This window comes from Triplophysa rosa, linkage group LG25, assembly GCF_024868665.1.
Source record: "Triplophysa rosa linkage group LG25, Trosa_1v2, whole genome shotgun sequence".
Classification (NCBI taxonomy): Eukaryota; Metazoa; Chordata; class Actinopteri; order Cypriniformes; family Nemacheilidae; genus Triplophysa; species Triplophysa rosa.
In genome coordinates this window covers 17,647,460-17,670,389 of record NC_079914.1, presented here as the reverse complement: position 1 = coordinate 17,670,389, position 22,930 = coordinate 17,647,460, and the positions used below count along the sequence as shown (strand labels likewise).

The window sequence follows — 22,930 nt, the reverse complement described above, 5'->3', positions numbered from 1 at the left end:
GCCCCCGCCTGTGTAGGCATATCAGCTGCCTAGAGTTGTTGGATGTGCTACCCGCACTGAAGGGGCTACAACCTCTCGTGCAGGACAAGCACATGCTGGTCCGGTCGGACAGCACAACTGCTGTAGCGTATATAAACCTCCAGGGTGGCGTTCGCTCACGGCAGTTAACACGACTTGCCTGACGCCTCCTGCTGTGGAGTCCGCAGGTGAGCAGATCCCTGCGAGCCACACATATCCCAGGCAACCTGAACCAGACAGCCAATGCGCTCTCTCGTCAGTTGACGCCTCGTGGAGAGTGGCGACTCCACCCCCGCACAGTCCAGCTCATTGGGTACAGTTCGGGCGGGCTCAGGTAGTCCTGTTCGCCTCCCTGGACACCACCCATTGTCCGCTAGGGTACTCCCATCCGAGGCCCCCCTCGGCACGGATGCTCTAGCGCACAGCTGGCCGGGGGACAAGCGGAAGTACGCCTTCCCCACAGTGAGCCTCATTGCACAGACCCTGTGCAAGGTCAGGGAAGAGGAGCATCAAGTGTACTAGTTGCGCCATACTGGCCCAACCGGACTTGGTTCTCGGAGCTAATGCTCTTGACGACAGCTCCCCCCTTTCCGATTCCCCTGACGAAGGACCTGCTTTCCCAGGGGAAGGGCACGTTATGGCATCCCAGGCCAGACCTCTGGAACCGCCATGTCTGGCCCCTGGACGGGACGAGGAGATCCTGAGTGGCCTACCCCCTGCGGCGGTTAAGACCATCACTCAGGCTAAGGCCCTGGCCACTAGGCGGCTATACGCCGGTGCCTCTTCTCATCCTGGTGCTCTTCTCGAAGAGAAGACCCGCGGAGTTGCACGATCGGGAACGCGCTGTCCTTCCAGAGACTCGAGAGTAATCTCTCCTCTTCCACACTAAACGTGTATGTACCACTCCCCCTAGACACCAGGTGGTGAACTTACAGGCGCTCCCCACCAGGAAGAAGACCCAACCCCATCCGTGTTGTGTCCAGTATGCGCATTGCGCCTCTGCTTGGACTGCACGCAGAGCCGCAGGAGCTCTGAGCAGCTCTTTGTCTGTTTTGGAGATCAGCAGAAGGGGAGGGCTGTCTCAAACAGAGATTGGCGCACTGGATCATGGATGCCGTCACTACGACGTTCCTGTCCTAAGATCGCCCATGCCCACTGGGTGAGAGCTCTCTCCACATGGAGTATTGCCTCCTCGTGGGCACTGACTCGAGGCGCCTCTCTGGCAGACATCTGCAGAGCTGCGGGTTGGGCTACACCCATCACCTTCGTGAGGTCCTACAGCCTCCGCGTAAAACCGGTAACAGCTCGAGTCAGCGGCCGGTAGGGTGTACACCTATGACAGTACCTTCCCCCCTTTCTTCTAAGTGGGTCAGCGTACTAAACTAGCCTCCCTTCTTCCTCCACTGGGTGAAGAACAGGCACTCCATCCATCACTAAGCAAGCACCTCCTGCGGGCGGGCTGGGCAGAGTAGCCCTGCCCCTTAGGTCGGGTACCAACTGAGTTATCCACAACATAGCTCTAACCGGACCTAGTGCTACCGGACGTTGTAACCCCCCAGCAGGGCGGTTCCGTCTGATGTATCCTCATGATTGGTTCCCACCTTGGTAACCCATGACCTTCCCTAGGTGGACCTCCACCTTGCGGTTAACTCCTTCAGTCCGCACTTTCCTCCCATGAGTTCTCCCCTAATGGTGAGACCATGTTGGTGTCTCCACTAAACTCCTCCCTGCGGTAGGAAGTGGTTTCTGTAGCGCTTACCCAGTGGCCTTAAGGTACCGGGCGGCTTTTCGCTGTTAGAGAAACAAGGCCGCCGCCTGTGAGGCCGAAGGCAGGGGCCTTCCCACCTTTCAAGAAAAACTCTGGGACCCCCTACCTTCCCACTGGTTGGTTACAATTTTGCGGTAGCGCTCACGGCTGACACGCCCAGGCCAGTCACCGTCGCTTCGCTAGAGATTGTGACAGGGCATGGTATTGTAGCGTTTTCCATAGGAACCCCATCTGTCGGCTCGACACAACGTCGAGAGACCGACAGAAAGGGAACATCTTGGTTACGGATGTAACCTCAGTTCCCTGATGGAGGGAACGAGACGTTGTGTCCTTCTTGCCACAACACATGCTGCCCACTGCAGCAGTCGTGAGAGGTCTCAGGCTCCTCAGAACAAAGGTGAATGAATGAGGCACGCCGTCTCCCTTTAATACCCAGATATCCGGGGGCGGAGTCCGGCATGCAAATTTCATTCGCCAATTTCATTGGCCTTTTCTAAGAAGTCGGAAGCGATTGGTTCTCAAGGACGAACCCCATCTGTCGGCTCGACACAACGTCTCGTTCCCTCCATCAGGGAATTGAGGTTACATCCGTAACCAGGATGTTTCGTACTCTTGCGCTCATACTATTGGGACCCACCCCAAACTAATCTGGACCACCTCTGCACCTCTTGGAGCGAAACGCTGCAGGATAGTGGCCATCCAGGACCAGGATTTCCCACCCGTGAACATGATGCTAGCATTCTTTGACATTTATTATTTATTAAATGTACAAGCATTTAAGCACATATTGATTATTGATTACTTACCTATGGTTCGTTTACCATCCGGATCTACTTCTTGTGCCATTTTTAGTGCTTCTGTTGTTGCAATGTCTATGTTGCATGGCACCACTACCATGTTTAAAGTTTCAGTCTTCTCAATATATTTGAAGATTAGATTTTTGATCTAGAATATACAAAGAAATGAATCAAGTCAGGTAAACAAAGCAAACCACATGCTCATAAAGACAGCAGCTCTCAACAGAACTGTGTTCACTTGAGTGAAATGTTATTCTGCTGGCTGTAGCAACCCTCCAACTCTCACATCACAGCTGCCTTTCCTGAGCAAAACAATAGAGTGATACATATTTAGTCAAGAGCAGATGTTTATTTTAGGTAGGAACCTGTATCTGGTTGCATGAAAACCATCAAGTTAAGAAAACCCTTAGTTATAGGGTTATGAGCTCCCTTGATGAAACAAGCGTTACAAGAGAAAACCTAAGGGTTCTCTTAAGGAAACTTTAAGGCTGTCAATATGCTTTCCTATAGCTTAGTGGTTATAGCATTGCGGTAACAACGCCAAGGTCATGGGTTCAATCCCCCAAGTCAATGGGGAGAACAACCCAAGGAAGAACACACGTCTGCTCCACTCAAAAAGAAAAAGGCTTGAGTTCCCATACAAAATTAAAATGATTTGGTCAATAAATCAGTTAAAACTCAAGATGAATATGCTAAGGACATAAATCAAAGAAAACAAAACAAAACACACAATAACCTAAAATCACAAAAAATAAATCAAATAACAGACGTAGGCGACCTACATGAGGAACAGGCTTGTACGACAGCACCGATTATGCAGAGAAACCACACCAATTAAAGTCACACAAAATACACATCAAATTATAGCACAGCAACATTGACACACCAACCCTTGGTACAACAACACCGCTTGGTGCAATGAAGGACCAGACCACCTCAGGATGCACTCAGCTCCTGCAACCAGAGGCACATAACTTCTTTACTTGAGTGAAAGTACAGATACTACTGGTCAAGTATTGCTCCACTACAAGTAAAAGTTAAGGGGGGGGGTAAAACGCTTTGTCATGCATTCTGACTTCTTTACCATGTTAAACGTGCTGGCTTCTCATGCTTAACATGGTCAACTTCTCAAAAAACGAGTTGAGCGTATGATATAGTAAATTGAAAGTCCGCTTTCTCGACGCGCCTATTGCGCAGGGTGGGCTGTTTGGTGAAACTGTCGAGGACTTCGCTCAGCAGTTCTCGGCAGTAAAGAAGCAGACGGAGGCGATCAGCCACATCCTGCCCCGCCGTGACTCGGCCGGCCACAGGCCTTCGAGATCCCGTGCGGCGCCTGCTCCCCAGCAGCCCCGGCCCTCTTCGACACCAGCTCCGGCCCCGGCGCTCCCTACCCAGGCGGCACCCCGGAAGAGGACATCGAAGAGGAGACCGCCACCCCGTCAGCAACCTTCAAGGAAGAAGCGACCCTTACGGAAAGACCCCAGGGAGGTTGACACCATCGGGCCCGACCCCAGCCATGTTCCTGCCCCGTCCCAACATCAGCTAGGCCCCTCCGGGGTACGGCGGCACACAGCAGCAGTTTGGTATCATGTAGTTCAGTGCAGTCCTAAAAAATTCTGTTTGTTTGTTATTTGTTTGGTGATAACAATGACTTCTTTTGATATGTTGGGCTCTTTTTTGATTTTCTTGTTTTTTTGCTACTTCTTGACGGTTTTTTGCGACTTCCGCGAACCTATACGGTATAGCCGCGAGTTTCTCCTGCTACTACGTAATTCTGAGGGTGACACGGTGGACCTTCTGACGGCGTTCCCAGTAGAAGTTATTCGGTCGGACTCTACTGAGATGAATCGAGGATGGATATCCAAGCCGAAAAAGGTGAGGAAGAGAGAGAGTCGCGTTGGTGTGCGCCAGAGGTTGAAGAGACAAGGCCATCGTCGTATGCCTCTCCCTACAGTTATGTTGGCTAACGTTCAGTCGCTTCGTAACAAATTGGATGAGCTTCGGGCGAATGTTAAGTTCCTTTTACGGAAACATGGCTTAAGGAACACGATTCTCATTCCGATTTGGAAATTGATGGCTTTGGGGAACCCTATCGCTTGGACAGAGACTCAGCTGTGACGGGTAAATCACTTGGTGGAGGATTATGTCTTTATGTGAACAAAATTGGTGCAATACGGTGGTCGTTAGGGAGACGTTGTGTACGCCTGACATCGAACTCTTTTCTGTTTCCCTACGACCCTATTATTTACCAAGAGAGTTCCCGCAGCTGTTTGTTACGCTTGTTTATATTCACCCGAAGGCTAATGTTAATTCAGCAACTCGAATTGTTGCAAAAACTATGCAAAGACTTCAAAGGATGACGTCAGATGCATCGAACTTTGTTATGGGTGATTTTAATCATTGTAAATTGGGGAAGTCCTTGAGTGGTTTTTATCAGTATGTAACCTGTTTTACATGTTATAAGAAATGTCTTGATTTATGTTATAGATCTGTGAAGGGAGCTTATAAATCTCTTTGTAGAGCTCCTTTGGGTATGTCAGATCATAATGTTGTGTACTTGGTTCCGTTATGTAAATCGGTCCTTAAGAAAACTAAGCCTGAATGCCGCTTAGTTCCGGTGTGGAATCTATTAACTCTCTCCAGGACTGTTTTAGCTGTACAAATGGGATGTGTTTATAAATGCTTGTGTTGATTTAGACGAATTGCAATAAACAATAAACAATAAACCGTGGGTCACTAAATCTGTAAAAAACACAATTATTCAGAGGAACATTTGTTTTAATTAAGGCGATGTGACCCAGTATAAGGTATTACAAAAACAGGTTAAGAAGGATCTTAAACTGGCTAGACTTAATTATAAGGATAAGGTGGAGTATATATTTAGCACTGTAAATTCTCGTTCTGCATGGGAGGGGGTGAAGACCATGATGGGAATGCATTCTAAGAAATGTAATATTTATTTTGATGGTAAACTTGATTTTGATCTTGCCAATGATTTGAATGTTTTTTATAACCGTTTTAATGTTCATAATTTTTGTCAGGAATTGGCAGCTTTTAAAAATGGTTCTTTTGAGTGAAATAGTGTAAATGTTGATAAGGATACAGTTTTAAAACTTTTCCGGGGTGTTAAAGAGAGGAAAAGTCCAGGCCCTGATGGTATTGGAGGCCGTATTATTAAGAATTGTGCAGAACAATTGGCAGATATTTTTTTGTTTCATTTTTAATATGTCATTGCACCTTCATAAGGTTCCTCATTTATGGAAAGAATCTATTATTGTACCTGTGCCTAAGAATAATGTACCACTGTCATGGCTCTGCTTCATTTAGTCATGTTTTTCTTGGTCCTGTAGCAGAGTCATGACAAAGCCTTTGGTTATGTGTGGAGAGAAACATATTATTGTCCCTTTGACAATAATATACGTTCTCTCCAGTGTCTCGTCTCTGTTCCCGCCATCTCGTTTCCTCGTTATCTTTCCCTGAGTGTTTAATTACCCACACCTGCCCCTTGTCGTTATCCTTTGTCTGTCTTCCCTATATAATACCCTCATGTTTCATTGTCCTGTGTCGGTCATTGCGTGTGTATGTGCTGCGTTTAGTGTCCTGATGGTCCCTGTGTTGCCAGAGTCTATTGTTGCTGTTTTATCCTGTTGTAGTAAGTGTTCAGTTTAGTCTATGTCTAGTGTTGTGTTGTGTAGTTTAGTTAGTTTACATCCCTTTTACTTATTATTATCCTGTTCTTGTTTACACCCCATCGTGGGTTTTTGTTTTGTCTTTTGTTTATTATTCAAATCTTGTGTTAACCCCTTCACCGCCTGCCTGCATTTGGGTTCTTCCACGCACCGCCGTGACAACCACAATGTTTAAATGAGTACAGGCCAGTAGCACTTACCTCTCAGATTATGAAAACATTTGAGAGGGTTGTGAAGGATAAGCTTTTGACCATGGTACAGGACAATTTAGATCCGTTTCAGTTTGCTTACATGCCCGGTAGAGGGGTTGATGATGCGATAAGTACTCTTTTAAATATGATTTTAGCACATCTTGAGGGTGCAAAAACTTTTGTGCGGTTAATTTTCATTGATTTTTCATCTGCTTTTAATTGTATCCAGCCTCATATCTTAGCAGAAAGGTTAAATAGGGATTACAATATTGACTCTGGGCTGATTTGTTAGCTGATGGATTTTTTAACCGATAGGTCTCAACGTGTGAAAGTAAATGGGGTTTTATCTGATGTGCTTTTTTCTTCGACTGGGTCACCACAAGGATGTGTTCTTTCACCTCTTTTATTTGTGATTTATACTGAGTGTCAGGCGCAACTAGAGAGGCATCATATCATTAAGTTTGCGGATGATTCAGTGATCGTCTCCCTTTTAAATACCGTGGATATTGATCATGGTCCTGTACTGACAGATTTTACTGATTGGTGTAAATTGTCCTTTTTGGACAAAATGGAGAACTATGGAAAGACTACTTTAAAAACCTGTTCAGAGAAATCTCCTCAGATAGTCTTACACCTGATCAGAAAACCCTACAAAACAAACTACACCGGTTAGAATCGACAATCAAAAACAACCAAAATCCTCTCGACTATCCGATTAGTCTGAAAGAATTAAATGAAGCACTAAACAAACTCAAACCTAGGAAGGCATGCGGTTTAGACAACATCAGAACAGAAATGTTAAAGCACAGTCCTACAGTGATGCAGGAAGCTCTCCTAAAACTATTTCATCTGATATTACAATCTGGACACTTTCCTGAATCCTGGAATACAGGCTTAATACAGCCACTATACAAAAGCGGAGATCAATTTGACCCCAATAACTACCGAGGCATTTGTGTGAACAAGTAACCTGGGGAAGACTTTCTGTGGTATCCTGAATACTCCAATTCAAGCTTTCCTTACCAAACACAATGTCTTCAGTAAAAGTCTGATCGGATTTCTACCAAACCACCGCACCACCGACCACATCTACACACTACAGGCATTAGTCAATGAGCACGTCCATCATAAAAACAAAGGAAAAATATATGCATGTTTTGTTGATTTAAAAAAAGCATTTGATTCAATATGGCATGACAGCCTATATTATAAAATTCTACAATCAGGCATAGGAGGAAAAGCTTATGACATCATTCAATCTATGTACACAGAAAACAAATGCGGAGTTAAAATTGGCGATAAGAGAAGAGAATTCGGAGTAAGACAGGGATGCAACTTGAGTCCAACTCTGTTTAACTTCTATATCAATGAGTTAGCCGTGTTACTGGAACAATCTGCAACAGCCGGTCTCACGCTAAACAACTCCGAGGTGAAATGTCTTCTGTATGCTGATGATCTGGTGCTGCTGTCAGACACCGCCGAAGGTCTACAGCAACACCTACACCTGCTGGGGAAATACTGTCAAAACCGGGCCCTGACAGTCAATCTGAACAAAACTACAATGATGATTTTACAGAAAAAAGACAGATTACAGGATAACAGATACACATTCACTCTGGGAAACACTACAATAGAACACACTTTACACTACCATTATCTCGGCCTAAAAATCAGCGCGTCAGGTGGTTTTGGTCTGGCAGTGAATGCACTGAAAGAGAAAGCTAGACGTGTGTTTTACGCCATCAAAGGCAGATTCACCCAAACAGATATTCCAGTTCCAGTCTGGTGTCAAATCTTTGATAGTGTGATTATGCCTATAGCTCTATATGGCTGCAAGGTTTGGGCTCCACAGTGTCTGACAGATTACTCCAAATGGGATAATCACCCCATAGAATCCCTGCTGTCATGGATCAAGAACACAAGGCAACCCAGATGCGGTAAAAATCCGAAGGAGTTTATTAAAACAGACAGCAAACAAGCAGTACAACCCCAACCGTGGATGTGCCGTCCGCGGTGGTAAGAACTAGAGTTTCTGATGCGAAGAACGCGGCGACTCAGGCTGAGGAAAGGTCTCCGACAACAAGACGAGGTGGGAAGTACCCGGGAAACTCTCTCGACCCGGGACCCGTGTTGAGAACCGAGCAGTCGATGACGACCAGAAGTGGAGATCGGACTTCGCCTTCGAGAAGCTGCCTGCCGAGGGTAGAGGTGGTGAACGCCAATGAGAGCTGCCGGGACACAGGAGGATGATCGAGACAAAAGAGGAGGAATACTTAACTAGACAAGACAAGATGAAATGAAATACAAGACTATGACACGACTAGGGAGAATAAACTTCAACAGACGAGCCGCAGCTACGTCTGGGGCAGTCTGACACTATGGCTTAAACTAGCAACGATCAGACAACAGACAAGATACACTGAGAGAATATAAGGGGGGAAAATAACGAGATGGAAAGGGTTGGCAGGTGTGGAGTAATTACGGGAACGAGTGCTTAATGAGTAACATGACAGCAGGCGTGTAGGTGTGGAGTGGAAAATCACCAGTGCAGGAAAGCCTAAGGAGACACGAGGGCGGGGTGAAATACGCAGACACCGAGCACGCAGTCAGCCAGCGGCTCACCACGTGCTCGACAATAACAACACAACCCACGTGCAGATGAAACCCCAACCCGACCAAGACCGTAACACCCTGCATGTTGAATTCTATAAAAACATTTGAAGAGTTCAGAGAAGAACACCAAATAATGCATGCAGGGCTGAATTAGGCAGATACCCCCTGATAATACACATCCAAAAACGTTCTCTCAAATTCTGGACACACCTTAACTCAAGTCCTCCTAACACACTTCAATATGAAGCACTTAAAACCCAAGAGCTGAGACCTAAAGCCAGTCCCTTCTGCCAGCTGGCTCTGAAACTTCACACCGGCACAACCGAACAGAACCAAATCAGAATAAACCAAATGATCAAAGAAAGTCAAAAGTCATATTTAGATCATTGGGAAAAGGAAAGTAAAAACCAAAGTAAACTAGAACGCTATCGGACCCTAAACAGAAAATAGAATGTGTCAGATGATGTCTACACTGTTGGAGATGTGAAACAGAGACGGATCCTGAGCGAACACAGACTCAGTGATCACAGTCCGGCCATAGAGAATGGCAGACACAGACAAACATGGAGTCTGTGCACACTGTGACACTGGTGAGGTGGAGACTGAGACACACTTTCTCCTTCACTGTGATCAATTTAAAGATGTGAGAGAGAAACACTTTCACAAAATGTCAAAGGTCATGCCAGAGTTTGATAGGTGTTGAGAAACAGAGCGAATGCAGATGTTAGTGGGGAGAAGAGACACACATCAGCTGCTGCTTCATTCATCTATCAGCTGCACAAACTACTGCCTTCATCTGCTACAATCAATGCACATCTGCACTCTTGACTTTATTACATTCTCATGTTTCTGCCTCACATCTACTATTGAGATTTTATTTCCATATTTCATTTGTTTACTTACATATACTCTATTTTATATTTCATTCTATATTCATGCCTTACTCAGCACCTTAGTTTAATTTTAATCTCATGTTTGTACTTAATGTATGTCTTTTGTTATATGTTCAATGCTTTGGCAATATTGCAAGAGCACGCAATCATGCCAATAAAGTACCTTGAAATTGAAAAAATAGAGACTGAGCTGACAACCTACTTATTGACCCCTGAGGTAGACCCAGACACAGATCCCCTTGAGTGGTGGAAGCGCCACCAACAGAACTTTCCAAGACTAAGTAGTCTGGCAAAAAAAATACCTCTCGTCCCAGCAACGAGTGCCCCCTCAGAGAGGGATTTCAATGTGGGGGGGGGATGGGGGGTTGGGGGCATTGTTACATGCCATTGTGCATGCCTCAAGCCAGAGATAGTAGACAGGCTTGTCTTTCTGGCTAAGAATGTTTAGGACAAAAAAGATGTTCAAACTAAAAATCAGCACAACAAATAAGCACCTTAGGCTCTCATGCAATGATATTTAATGTTGTTGAATGTTTTCTTTGCACTTTATCATAACTACCTCAACCTATCTAGTGAAAAGGAAAATTTTAAACTTAAAAATCCCAGAAGGGGGAAAATTAAAACAAAATAAAGTTTAAACTACTTCTGAACAATTTCTTTGTCTTCTGCAAATTCATCTTAAGTAGGGGGGAAGATCCATTTAAATTGTAAATCAGATTTTTTGTGGAGAAAATCAGGGATATTTTTTGGCCATATCGCCCAGCCCTAGTAGCCAGCACGTTTAACAGTGTAAAGAAGTCAGAATGCATGACAGAGCATGATACCCTATCTTTTAGATGATTTCATTTATGAATCTTAAATTCTGTTATTTGGATCAGGGACTTTAGGCTCGAGATGAAGGATTGTGTTTCACAGATCTGGCAACCCTGCCAAGCCGGTCCATTAACACTCAAGAGCAAGCTGACTTTGTATGATTATAGAAAACACGTTTGTCGTTGTGTAAACTCAAACATTATATTTCCTACACTAACACATGATAACAAGGAAGGGGTATCCAATTTTATAGAAATTAAAATGCACAGTGTTGTGGTTTTCTAGCAAACTGTGAGTGACATCAGTGGACCATTCCAAGATGGCGGATACATCTACATGCCTGGAGCGCTTAAATGAGGCATCTAGTTATTGATATCTATGTTAACAAACATGCTTATGTTATCAGAGCGGAAGTGCATTTCAGTTTTAACTGAAGATTATAAGGGCCCATGAATTTTAAAAAGGGAATGACCAACAGTTTTGCCATGGCATTTTCTTCAGAAAACTTACCTATCTAGTTCTTCTTGTTCCGTCAAAGCTTCTGCGCTTATTTCGTCCTGCACCATTTGTAGACCCATGAATGAGGGCTCAAATCAAGCTTTTTTTTGGAGGAGAGTTGTGCTATGACTTTTATAAGCAATTGGGGGTTTGATGTTTGTAAGGGGGGTGAAAAATCCTCAGAAAAATCCAACAGAGTAACATTGCGCTTAGAGAAACATGCGAGTTACCACATTTGATGAAGCTGGCTGGCTCTGTAAGAACATACCTCACAATGGGGTGTAAATTGTACCCCTGGGTCTTAAGAGCCACCCGAAATTCCCCATAGACTGCCATTATAAAAGGCCCAGAGGGGGATCTTCAAATCACTGATTCATAGAAGCAAGGAGGTGGACTCATTTTAAACAATTAAGCCATGCCCTAGCAACCATTAACAGCAACCGATCCCACGGACTGCCATTATAAAAGGCCCAGGTGGATATCTTTGCAGCACAATGTCATTGAGACAAGGGGGTGGCGAACTAATAAGTCGCCCAGGATCTTCATGAAGCTACAAAGCCACACCCCTAGCAACCATTATTGAGCATGTTAGCAACCTAAATACAAAGAGGGATATCTTCAAATCGAAATGTTATAGAGGTTTGTTTTCATTATTCACTCTGGCAAGCCGATTTTGGATTATTATCAAATGACAGCTGAAAGCCACGTCCATAGCAACCAAACAGATTACCTTACCAACCGTTTAGCACTAGCGAAATCTCTGAATCAGAACATCCTAACGTGCATCACAAATCACACACTTATGCACTATTCTACGCCCTTTTGTTGTTTAAATAGTGTGAGTAGTGCGTTTACATTTAAAATTCTCAAAAGTGCACTTTAAATGGAGAGTTCACCCAAAAATCAATTCATCATCATCCTTATGTAATTTCATACCTGTATAAATGAGTTTGCTCTGATGAACACAGAGAAAGATATTTGGATGAATGTTAGCAAATTCAGGGACATCATTGACTGCCATAGTAGGAAAAATGTAATGTTAGTCAGAGGTGCCATGGAACTGTTTGTTTGACTAAATTCTTCAAAATATCTAATTTGGTGTTAAACAAAACAAAAAAAATTACAATAATAATTTTCTAATATGGTAGTGGAGGATGTCCCAGAACTGAAAATTGCCAACATTCTTGTAAATATCTTTATTTTTGCTCAACAGAACAAATACACTTATTCAGGTTTGAAACAACCTGAGGGTGAACAAATGATGACAGATTTTTGGGTGAACTATCCCTTTAAAGGTCCAGTCAGTTAAATCTAGCAGCAAGGTTGCGAATTGCAACCAACCGCTCACTCCATCCCTCCCGCTCGAAACACTGCGACGGCTGACAGAACATGGCGAATTATATGCAAGGGGACCCACGGTGTATGTAGATAGAAATAGCTCATTCTAAGGTAATAAAAATTGTAACACTTCACTGTTTAAGCTCTTTATACACCTCTGAAGACATAGCTATGTATATTATATTGCATTTCTGTCAACAGATCCTCCAAAAATTACACACTGGACCTTTAAGTCCCCGGATGATGCACTCATTCAATTGAAATTATAATTACTGAAAATTACATTTACATGTTTTTTATGACTTATTACTGTAATACAGTTACATGTACTTATTTCATATTTTAGAACGCGAAAAACTCAATTTTGACTGAAATGTCAGATAGAACCTTATCATTTTAAAGCAATGAACTGTAGACATGGGGGTTGGTTCGTTTCACTTGTGGCTCTGAGTATCATCCTAACAACATGTTAATCATGTTATTGACATGTTAGCAACCTGCTAATTGCGTTAGCTTCATGTTAGCATCCGAGTTTTGCAACGGCAAGCACCACTCACATTTTCTTCCTTCTTCTTATCCCTCAAATTACTGACTGTAACTCCTCCTAGAGCTTTCAAGCTACATACACCAAACTTTCCACAAACCTTCAGACTGGTCTGACTTGATTTGCAATATATTTTCTAAGTGATCAGGGTTCTGGTTTTTGAAAACAGGACTATCAAAACCACCAAATTCCCATTGACTTAACATTTCGACAAACTTCGATGGCTCGTAACTTAGAGCGAGGATTTCATAGAAACTTGCGGGTTACCATGCTTGAAGAAGCTGGCAGTCTCTGTGGGACGTTAGTTGTACTGGGGGGTGGGTTAGTTTCACTTGTGGCTCAATGTATCATAATTGGCAGCTATCAAAGCACTCCCTAGCTACCAAACAGAGTACCTTAGCAACCATTTATCAAGACCGGTATCTCTGCATCAGAACATTGTAGAGACATTTGGGTGGGTTTGTTTCACTCTTGGTTTGGAGTATCATCAATTGGCAGCTACCAAGCCACTCCCTAACAACCAAACAGAGTAGCTTAGCAACCATTAAGCAAGACAAATATTTCTGCATCAGAACATCGTAGATACATTGGGGTTGGTTCGTTTCACTCGTGGCTTAGAGTATCTTGCTAACAACATGTTAATTTTTTCATCTGTTAATTTTAATTTTTAATCTGTTAATTTTATCATCTGTGTTCTGTCCTGTTGCTGTCTTTCTGTTGCACTGTGGAGCTTCTGTCACTATAACAAATTCCTTGTATGTGGAAACATACTTGGCCAATAAAGCTCATTCTATTCTATTCTATTCTATTCTAATTGTGTTAACATCATGCTAGCAGCATGCTAATCGGGTTATCATAACATGACATGACAAAAAAGGTGCCATTTAATGCTTTTGTATTCATATCCTGGGCTCTTTACATTTCTTTGCATTGTAGCATTTATTATCGCAATCCTGCAATGTGACTATTGCGCATGGGCACATCGCGATGTCTATGTTGACACGATGTACCGTGAAGCCCTACTGTTGAGGCCAGGCTTTGTCAAGCCAACATAAAGTTTGTTCTCAAACTTTACTATCTAGTAGTTAATATGCTCCACTAGTGGCTCATTTTTTATTTACTTATTTATTATTTATTTTACTTATTTATTTTGTTACTATAGCAACTGCTTCTCCATTGCAGTGTTTTGAAAGAGAATATCGCCAAGTTCTTACCGAAGTATAAACATTTAGGTAATATTGACATTAAGATGTTTGTTGCAACACTCTTAAAGAAATCCATTAACTCTGGGATTATTTTCCACTCAGGGAAACCCTCATGACCTTAAGGGTTTTCATGCAACCTGGGGACTGGACTTTACTCCATAGAAAGTGAGACAGGTAAAATGACTTTCTCTCTAGAGATAAATATGGTTAATGTTTATTGCTGTAAGACCCCATCAATTAAATTGTTATTTCACCTTCAGGCTCAATGTTGTAAAATGTAAGACATTACAATTTAATTTAAAAAAAGATAATAAAATAGGGATCAAACAAAAGCAGATTGTGATTTATCCTCTTTTGTGCATTCATAGTGCAGATTAACTTGCAAATAGAACCTTAATTGCTGAGGAAAGCAATAGAAACCATCACAGATTTTTTATGATTTCCATTAAAATACAATTATGTATCTTATGTATCTGCATGTATCTAGCTTTTTCCATTAAATTCATTACTAAAATAATTTTCTTGTGTGTTTTGGGCATTATTCCATGGTTCTATTGGTTCCCATCTAACAGAAAACATCACACTAATATAATCCATCACATATCACTAGATACCATTAAAGTTTCCATTAAAACCAATTTAATTCCCGTTATAACTATAACATTCATTAAATTTTCTATTGCATTTTGGCAGGGTTCCATTGTTTTTCCCACGACCCAGACCATGGATAAAAATTTGCCAGTTCTGGCTACATCAGTCATTTCAAACTTTAACCCTAGACACCCAAGTTATCAACTGGACATAACATGCATTGGTCAAATCGACATAAGGAGTCACACTTGTACTATGAAAACTTTCAACAGTGGCCCTGTTGGCATTTAGCACTAACCTGCTTTCCAATATCCTCTGGCTGTCCTTGAACTGGCACTCTGGCAATTCCTGGTAAATCGATCAGCGTGAGGTCACACACATTTGGTGACATAATCGTTAAAGTAATGGGCTCATCACAGATTCCAACCCCTTTCCCTGCCAGCTCATTTTGGGCTGTAATAACACAAATAAACATACATTATGTAACGGAAGTCATAGAGTTTTGGAATAAGTCAGTAAATTATTATTATTATTAAATGAACAACAATACTAACAAATCAAATGTTAATTATTATCTCATGCTTAAAAGTAATGAACAGCAGCTACACTAATTAAGGGCAAGTTATGGTCATACGTAGGACCTTCATAGCCTCTTCGCCTTAGGCAACGCGCAGGTTTTCATTTTTACTAGTGCGTCGCTGTCCGCGTCGACAGGCAATGACCACTACGCGTCAGTGTCCACGTGAGTGTTGCTTGTGTAACTAAGACAAGAGCCGAAGAAGAAGCAGCTCGTTTGAGAAGCATTAGCAGTGATAGCGGCAAGTAAACAGTCACTTTTTTGCACCTTGAGATGTTAAATACAGTAGAACAAATAATTTACTTAGTTCATTCGGAAATGCGTTTGAGTGAACATGACGCTATCGCAGAGTTTATTGTACCTGAGGGAGGGATTCAAACAGTTTAGAGTGCCAATTACAGTGCTTGTGGTCCATGAAGGGTCCGCGTTGTTACATTTTTGGAGAGGTGCACGGCAGGCTATACAGAGCTATGTACAGCCTACAGCGTAGGCCCTACGCAGGACCATAAATTACACTTAAGTCTCTTTCTACCCTCCTCTCCCACCTCGGGATAACCACAGATTATGCCAGATCCAGTTGGAGAGTAACCACAGCAACCGGGACATGACTGACTCTTTCCAGTATAAAAAGACAAACAATCACATTAAGTAACAATACCTTATAATTTGAAGTGTTTTGTTTCTAAACATGTTTGTGTACTGGTTTGAACTCAATTTATGTTACTGTTAATATGCTGCTTTAATCTATATAGTAAATGAAAAGTATTCCAACTGAGTCTGTGCCATTCATGTTATTAAAAAAGTCTCTACAATCGTTATGGGTGAATAAGCACAAGATCAATTGGTTGTACTGCATTTCCAAATTACTAACTGGTAACAAACGAAAAATATATAAATCCATGACATTGTCACAACGTGACCACAACAGGCAGGCAATGTCTTGTGGCAACCAATCCAGGAATTCACTTTTCCATTTGCCACGACATAACTCGTAACATTGCCATGATGCAAGTTTGGTCATCAGATCACGTTGCCGTTACATATGTAACGGACGCCAGTTAGTGAAGAGTGTAAACCTCACTCCCCGACCAACAGAGATGCTCTAGCGACAGACGCTAGAGACTGCGGTCTTTAGCCTCCTCGTTAGAGCGCCCGTCTCCCATCCGGACCGTCGCTGGTTCGAGGCCCGCGCAGAGCGGGGCGAGTGGAGCCGGTTACATTGGTGCCGTGACCCGGATGGGAGTGAGGTTTAGGGGGGTGAGTGTAACGGAGGCCAGTTAGTGAAGAGCTGTGCAGTGTGTAAACCTCACTCCCCGACCAACAGAGACGCTCTAGCGACAGATGCTAGAGACTGCGGTCTTTAGCCTCCTCATTAAAGCGCCCGTCTCCCATCCGGACCGTCGTCGGTTCGAGGCCCGCGCAGAGCGGGGCGAGTGGAGCCGGTTACACATAACAGTCATGTATTTTGGCTAGCTGGGTTTTTTATTTATGTGTCCTCAATCCACAATCTCCAATTAAAATCTTAAAATGCACTTCTGCCCTGTAGTGATGAACCATCTCAGATGACGTCAGTTAGATGGCTTGGTCAGAGCATTCTTTAACTCCTCCACTTCAACTATCAGTGTGCTGCCAGTACATTTCAAAATGAAATATCCATTTTTATACATCCAATCAATTTGCAGTGGAAAACACAAGACGCGCCCAAATTTTTTCCTCATTCTATATTCTGTTTCTCTCGGAAATGCATCAGAAATAAGATTTGAGCATTACGTCATGTACCAAGAGCCACTGCTGTTACACAAAATGACGATGCGGTGACACTTAAGCACCGAAAAACCTGACTGCAAACACTCCAGCAGTAAAAACACAGAAGTCAGGACACCGGCTCTGAACAGGGGAACATATTACATTACTAATAGGCCTATTTACTTATCTTTATTGTTTGAATTTTTTCTTGACTATTATTTTAGAAGATAACTGTCACATTGTTTGGGGTTGGTGTTCTGCATACTAGCATATGCACCATAATCTAAGATGTTTATTTATTAATATTCATCAATACTGAGGCTTGTTTAAATTATTTTATGCACTGCAATATTAACTACATGTCTTTAAAGTGATAAATATGTACATTGTGATTTTTGTCTTAAAATTAACAGACGTTCAGTTTACGAAGAAGTTGTTTATTTTCCCTTTAGATAAAAATAAATCTATGTGATAAAAATATCTGATTATCAATATCTGCATTGAAAATATGCTAACGTAGTGCTATAAACACAACAGTCATAACCAGTCAGACCAATAGTTAAAACATGACATGCATGAAAACATTCTGACATTTTCTCAACTCATGTTTATTTATATACTGATTATAAAGCATTTCTACATCAGTCTTTATGCCTTTAGCGTTAATCAACAACACGTCACAATCTTCTTTTATTGAAACAGCAAACTCGTCCATCGGTGCCACCTATCCTACAGGAGTGAAAGCTGTTGCTGATCAATCTATTCGCTGTCGATGTGTAAGCTTGGTTCGTCTGACATTTGCTTCACTTTTCGCATAGCGGGCAATGTAAATCGACCTTCATGCAGCGCTCTGGACTTCTATCCCTCCCAGCCTCATTTTGAAATCATCACGGCAGCCGTTCATCTAATTAAATGAGCCAATCCCCATTTCAGAGGACATGCCACCGATTTAGCTACCAGAACACCAGATGGACACAAGGCACCCTAAATGGAGCAAAGATGAGCGTATAGTAAAACGGGCAAGATCAATGGTATACCATACAGGCTCTACAAGAAAGCCCCTGGGGTGTTGAGGCACCTTTGGTATCACCTGCTTTTTCCATGCCACAGCCATAAATTTCCAAAGGTCTGGAGTAGGACAGGAGGCATACTGATCCCCAAGGAGAAAACTCTTCAACTACTGAACAGTTTCCTCAAATTAGCCTATTTAATGTGAAAGGTAAGATTTTCTTCAGCGTTGTGGCTAAAAGACTCTCAGAATTTCTGAAGAGTAACAACTTCATTGACACTTCAGTGCAGAAGGCAGGCATAATGTTTTTTTCTTGATGTTTGGAACATGCTAACATCATCTGGCGAGGAGGAGAAGACCTGCATGTGTTTTTCTAGATCTTGCCAATGCCTTTGGATCAGAGCCACATGAGCTGCTGTGGACAGCCTTGACTTCTTCCACGTCCCAGAACATGTAATAAAGCTGATTAAGGCATGTTTTCAGGATCTCCAATTCTGTATTACCACACAGGATAGTAGCACTACGTGGCAACTGCTGGAGTTTGGCTTAATGGCAGGATGCACAATTTCACCACTGCCTTTCACAATGGCAATGGAAATAATAATCTGGGCATCGCGTTGGGTGGTTGGAGGAGAGCGTTTGAAAAATGGGCTGCGCCTACCTCCAATCAGAGCATACATGGATGACATGACAACCATCACAACAGCAAAAGCATTTACAAAGCGGCTGCTGGATAAGTTCCAGGAGAACATTAGTTGGGCACAAATGGAGATCAATCCCAGCAAATCCCGCAGCATATTTATTGTCAAGGGCTGGTTTACCAACGACAGGTTCTGCATAAAGGGCGAGCCTATACCATCAGTCTAGGGAATAGCACATCAAAAGCCTTGGATGATGGTACACCGCAGATCTTTAAGATGCGAACAAGTGGATCAACTCATGCAAAAGACAGCCAGTGGACTCAAGAAAATCAATAATAAAGCTCTTCCAGGGAAGCTTCCAATTTAGCTTGTTGCCACGACTGATGTGGCCAATTTCAATTTATGAGCTCACGGTGTCTCACGCCAAGAACCTGGAGAGATTGGTGAGTACACAAGTGAGGAAATGGCTTGGGCTACCAAGATGGCTTGGCAACATATGGCTGTATGGGTATGGAGCTCTCTCTCTTTCCATTTCAAGCTTTGTGGAGTAATACAAATGCACCAAAACAAGGTTGGAGATGACACTCAAAGAAGTGCCCCCTGTGTAAGAGATGCTGCTCCAACAGTAGTGACAGGAAGGAAATGGAACCCAACAACAGCAGTAGGAGATGCAAAGGCAGCCCTCAGACATAAGGATATCGTGGGACAAGTGCAATACGGCAGAGGGGTGCTTGGTTTGGCATCAACCAAACCCATAAGGCAAAAAGCGACACCAAAGGAACAGCGTCACCTGGTGGTGGAGGAGGTTCGGCATCAAGACAAAGCAAGTACAGTGGCTTGCAAAAGGTTCAACCCCCTTCATTTTATTCACATTTTGTTATGCTGCTGCCTTATCTTAAACTACTTTAAATGATTATTTTTTTACATTAACCTAAACTCCATGCACAATAATGACAAAACAAAAAACTGATTTTTGACAGCTTTGCAAATTTATTAAAAATAAAAAACAAAAATAAGTACATTGCATAAGTATTCATACCCTTTTCTGGGACACTTGAAATTTTGCTCAGAAGCATTAGTTTTGCTTGTTAATGTTTATACACTTCGAGTGGAGTTAACCTGTGCCAAATTCAATTGAATAAGTATGATTTGGAGCGGCACATACCTCTCTATAAAGGGTGCAACAGCTGAAAATGCATATCAAAGTAAAAACCAAGACATGAGGTCAAAAGAACTGCCAGTAGAGCTTTGAGACAGGATTGTATCAAGGCACAGATCTGGGGAAGACTTCTGAAAAAAATCTGCTGTATTGAAGGTTCACAGAAGCATGTAGCCTCCATTTATCCTCAATGAAAGAGGTTTGGAACCACCAGATCTCTTACTTGAGCTGACCTCCTGTCCAAACTGAGCCATCGATGGAGAAGGGTCTTGGTTAGAGCGGTGACCAAGAAGCTGATGATTACTCCGGTTGAGCTCCATGATCATATAGGGAGATGGGAGAAACTTACAGAAGGACAAACATCACTGCAACACTCCACCAATCTGGGCTTTATGGCTTAGTGGCCAGACTCAAGCCTTTGCTCAGTGAAGACACATGGAAACTTGAAATATGCAAAAACATACTTCAACGAATCTTTCAAACTGTCAGAAACAAGATATTCTGGTCTGATGAATCTCAGATTCATGCATCATGTCTGGAGAAAAACAAGCACTGCTCAACACCTGTACAATACCGTGTTAACAGTAAAGTGTAGTGGAAACAGCATCATGATGTGGGGGTGTTTTTCAGCTTCAGGGACTGTACACAAAATACGGAGATAATGATCATGAAAACCTAGCCCAGAACATTCAGAACCTCGGACAGGGCAGAAGGTTCATTCTCCAACATGACAATGATCCTAAGCACACAACTAAAACAATGCAAGAGTGGCTTATGGACAACTCTGTCTATGTCCTTGAATGGCCCAGCTAGTGCTTGAACCCAACTGAACATCTCTGTAGAAACCTGAAAATGTTTGTCTACTGATGATCTCCATCCAACCTGACAGAGTTTGAGAGGATCTGAGGAGAAGAATGACAGAAAATTGCCAAATGCAGATTTGTAAAGCTTTTTACATCATACCCAAAAAGATTCGAGTCTGTAAAGGCGCTTTAACCATTTTCTGAGTTAAGGGTGTGAATACTTATGCAATGTACTTAATTTTGTTTTTTATTTTTAATAAATTTGCAAAGCTGTCAAAAATCCGTTTTTTGTTTTGTCATTATTGTGCATGGAGTGTAGATTAATGTAAAAAAATAATCATTTAAAGTAGTAGATAAGGCAGCAGCATAACAAAATGTGAATAAAATGAAGGGGGTTGAACACTTTTGCAAGCCACTGTAGATGCGCCAGAGCGGTCTCTAAAGCCCAGCAAGGCTGGTAGATGAGGTGGGAAGGCATTGAACAGCGCAAAATTACATGGAGTGAGCTATGGAGTATGGAAACAAACAGGCTAAGTTTATCCATAAGAGCTACATACAGACCAAGAGGGTGGTAGCAAATGCATCCACCAAAATGCTCAGGCTAACTCGCTAAAAAGGCAACCCTTTATTCGGGAAGGACAGAAAAAGCCGGCCAAGCCCTTATCCCCATATTCAGGTCTGCTGAGTATAGAAAGGGATTGGGCAATACAGGTTGATTTAAACCACAGACTTCACCTTGGAAATCGCAGCGATCAACCTTCGGCCGGACATGGTTCTGTGGTCCAGCTTCAGTAGGACAGTCCTCATAGTTGAATAGACTGTACCTTGGGAAGAGGCCCTTAACGAAGCATTTGAAAGAAAGAAAGAATCTCCGGTATGCCAACTTGGCAGCGGAGACTGAAGAGCGAAAGTGTTCCCAGTGGAAGTGGGCTGCAGGGGCTTTGTTTCCAATTCCACTACAAGGCTGTTTAAGGAAGTGGGGATCAGAGGACAGGCCCAACGGACGATATTCAACGAATTTGCCACTGTTGCTGAGAGAAGCAGCCACTGGCTGTGGTTGAAACGGAAGGACACAAAATGGGCTGCCAAATGACCACGTAATAAATGGTGTTGTTTGTTGTAATGTTACACCATATGGGTCCGGGGGCACTGAGCATGCATTACAATGTCAGTTGGGCTAGAACAGCCTTAGCCAACGGGTTGGCGCGTATGGTTGCATTGATTTTGGTACTGTGTTGTAATGTTATGCCATACAGGACTGGGGGCACTGAGCATGCATTAACGATGTGGGCAGTTGTGGCCTAATGGCTAGAGAGTCGAACTCGTGACCAGAAGGTTGCTGGTTCAATTCTCAGGCAGGTAACGACTGAGGTGCCCTAGAGCAAGGCATCTTACCCCTACTTGCTCTCCTGGCGCTGCAGTGATAGCTGCCCACTGTTCCTGGTGTACGTGTATTCATGACTTGCAGTGCGTGAGTACACTAGTCACTGGACGGGTTAAATGCAGAGGTCACCATTGCTGACAAATAGGTCACTTTCAAAGGACAGGTCCAGTGGAGGATAATGAATCACTGGCCAGTGGGAAGAAGAAACCAATGGCTGTGGTTGAGGTGACCTTGTAACAATGTGACACACACCCAGGTCTGATCAACATGCGGTAGGCCATCCTAAAGAAGGATGTAGTAGTTTACTGCAGGACTTGTCTTGTTTGCCAGATAGCTGGTAAACCAAATCAGACTATACCTATTGCCCCTTTGTATCCTATTCCAGCTTTTGAGGAGCCATTTCGTAGAGGGGTTTAGTCCTTCTCAATTGGTTTTTGGACATAACGTCCGTGGTCGTTTGAAATTGTTGAAGGAAAAGTGGCTGTCTGAAACGTCAGATTCCACCAATTTCCTAGACTATGTTAGTCATTTTTGGCTTCGGGTTAGTAAAGCTTGTGAAATTGCATGGTCTAATCTGGCTAATTCGCAGAAGAAGATGATGTCTTGGTATGATAAGCATGCCAAACAGAGATCTTTTTCAGTAGGAGATCAAA

General features: G+C 42.9%; 1 protein-coding gene across 1 annotated transcript in view; it reads right to left on the bottom strand.

Annotated features, from left to right (window-relative positions):
- The window catches only part of LOC130549042 (interferon-induced GTP-binding protein Mx-like), a 105,480-nt gene that overhangs the window by 59,624 nt on the left and 22,926 nt on the right, over positions 1-22,930 (bottom strand). Inside the window, exons 4-5 of the mRNA XM_057326178.1 lie at positions 15,257-15,411; positions 2,593-2,731 (exon numbers count right to left, since the gene is read on the bottom strand). Coding sequence (XP_057182161.1) covers positions 2,593-2,731; positions 15,257-15,411 — 294 coding nt within the window. The remainder of the gene's footprint in view (positions 1-2,592; positions 2,732-15,256; positions 15,412-22,930) is intronic.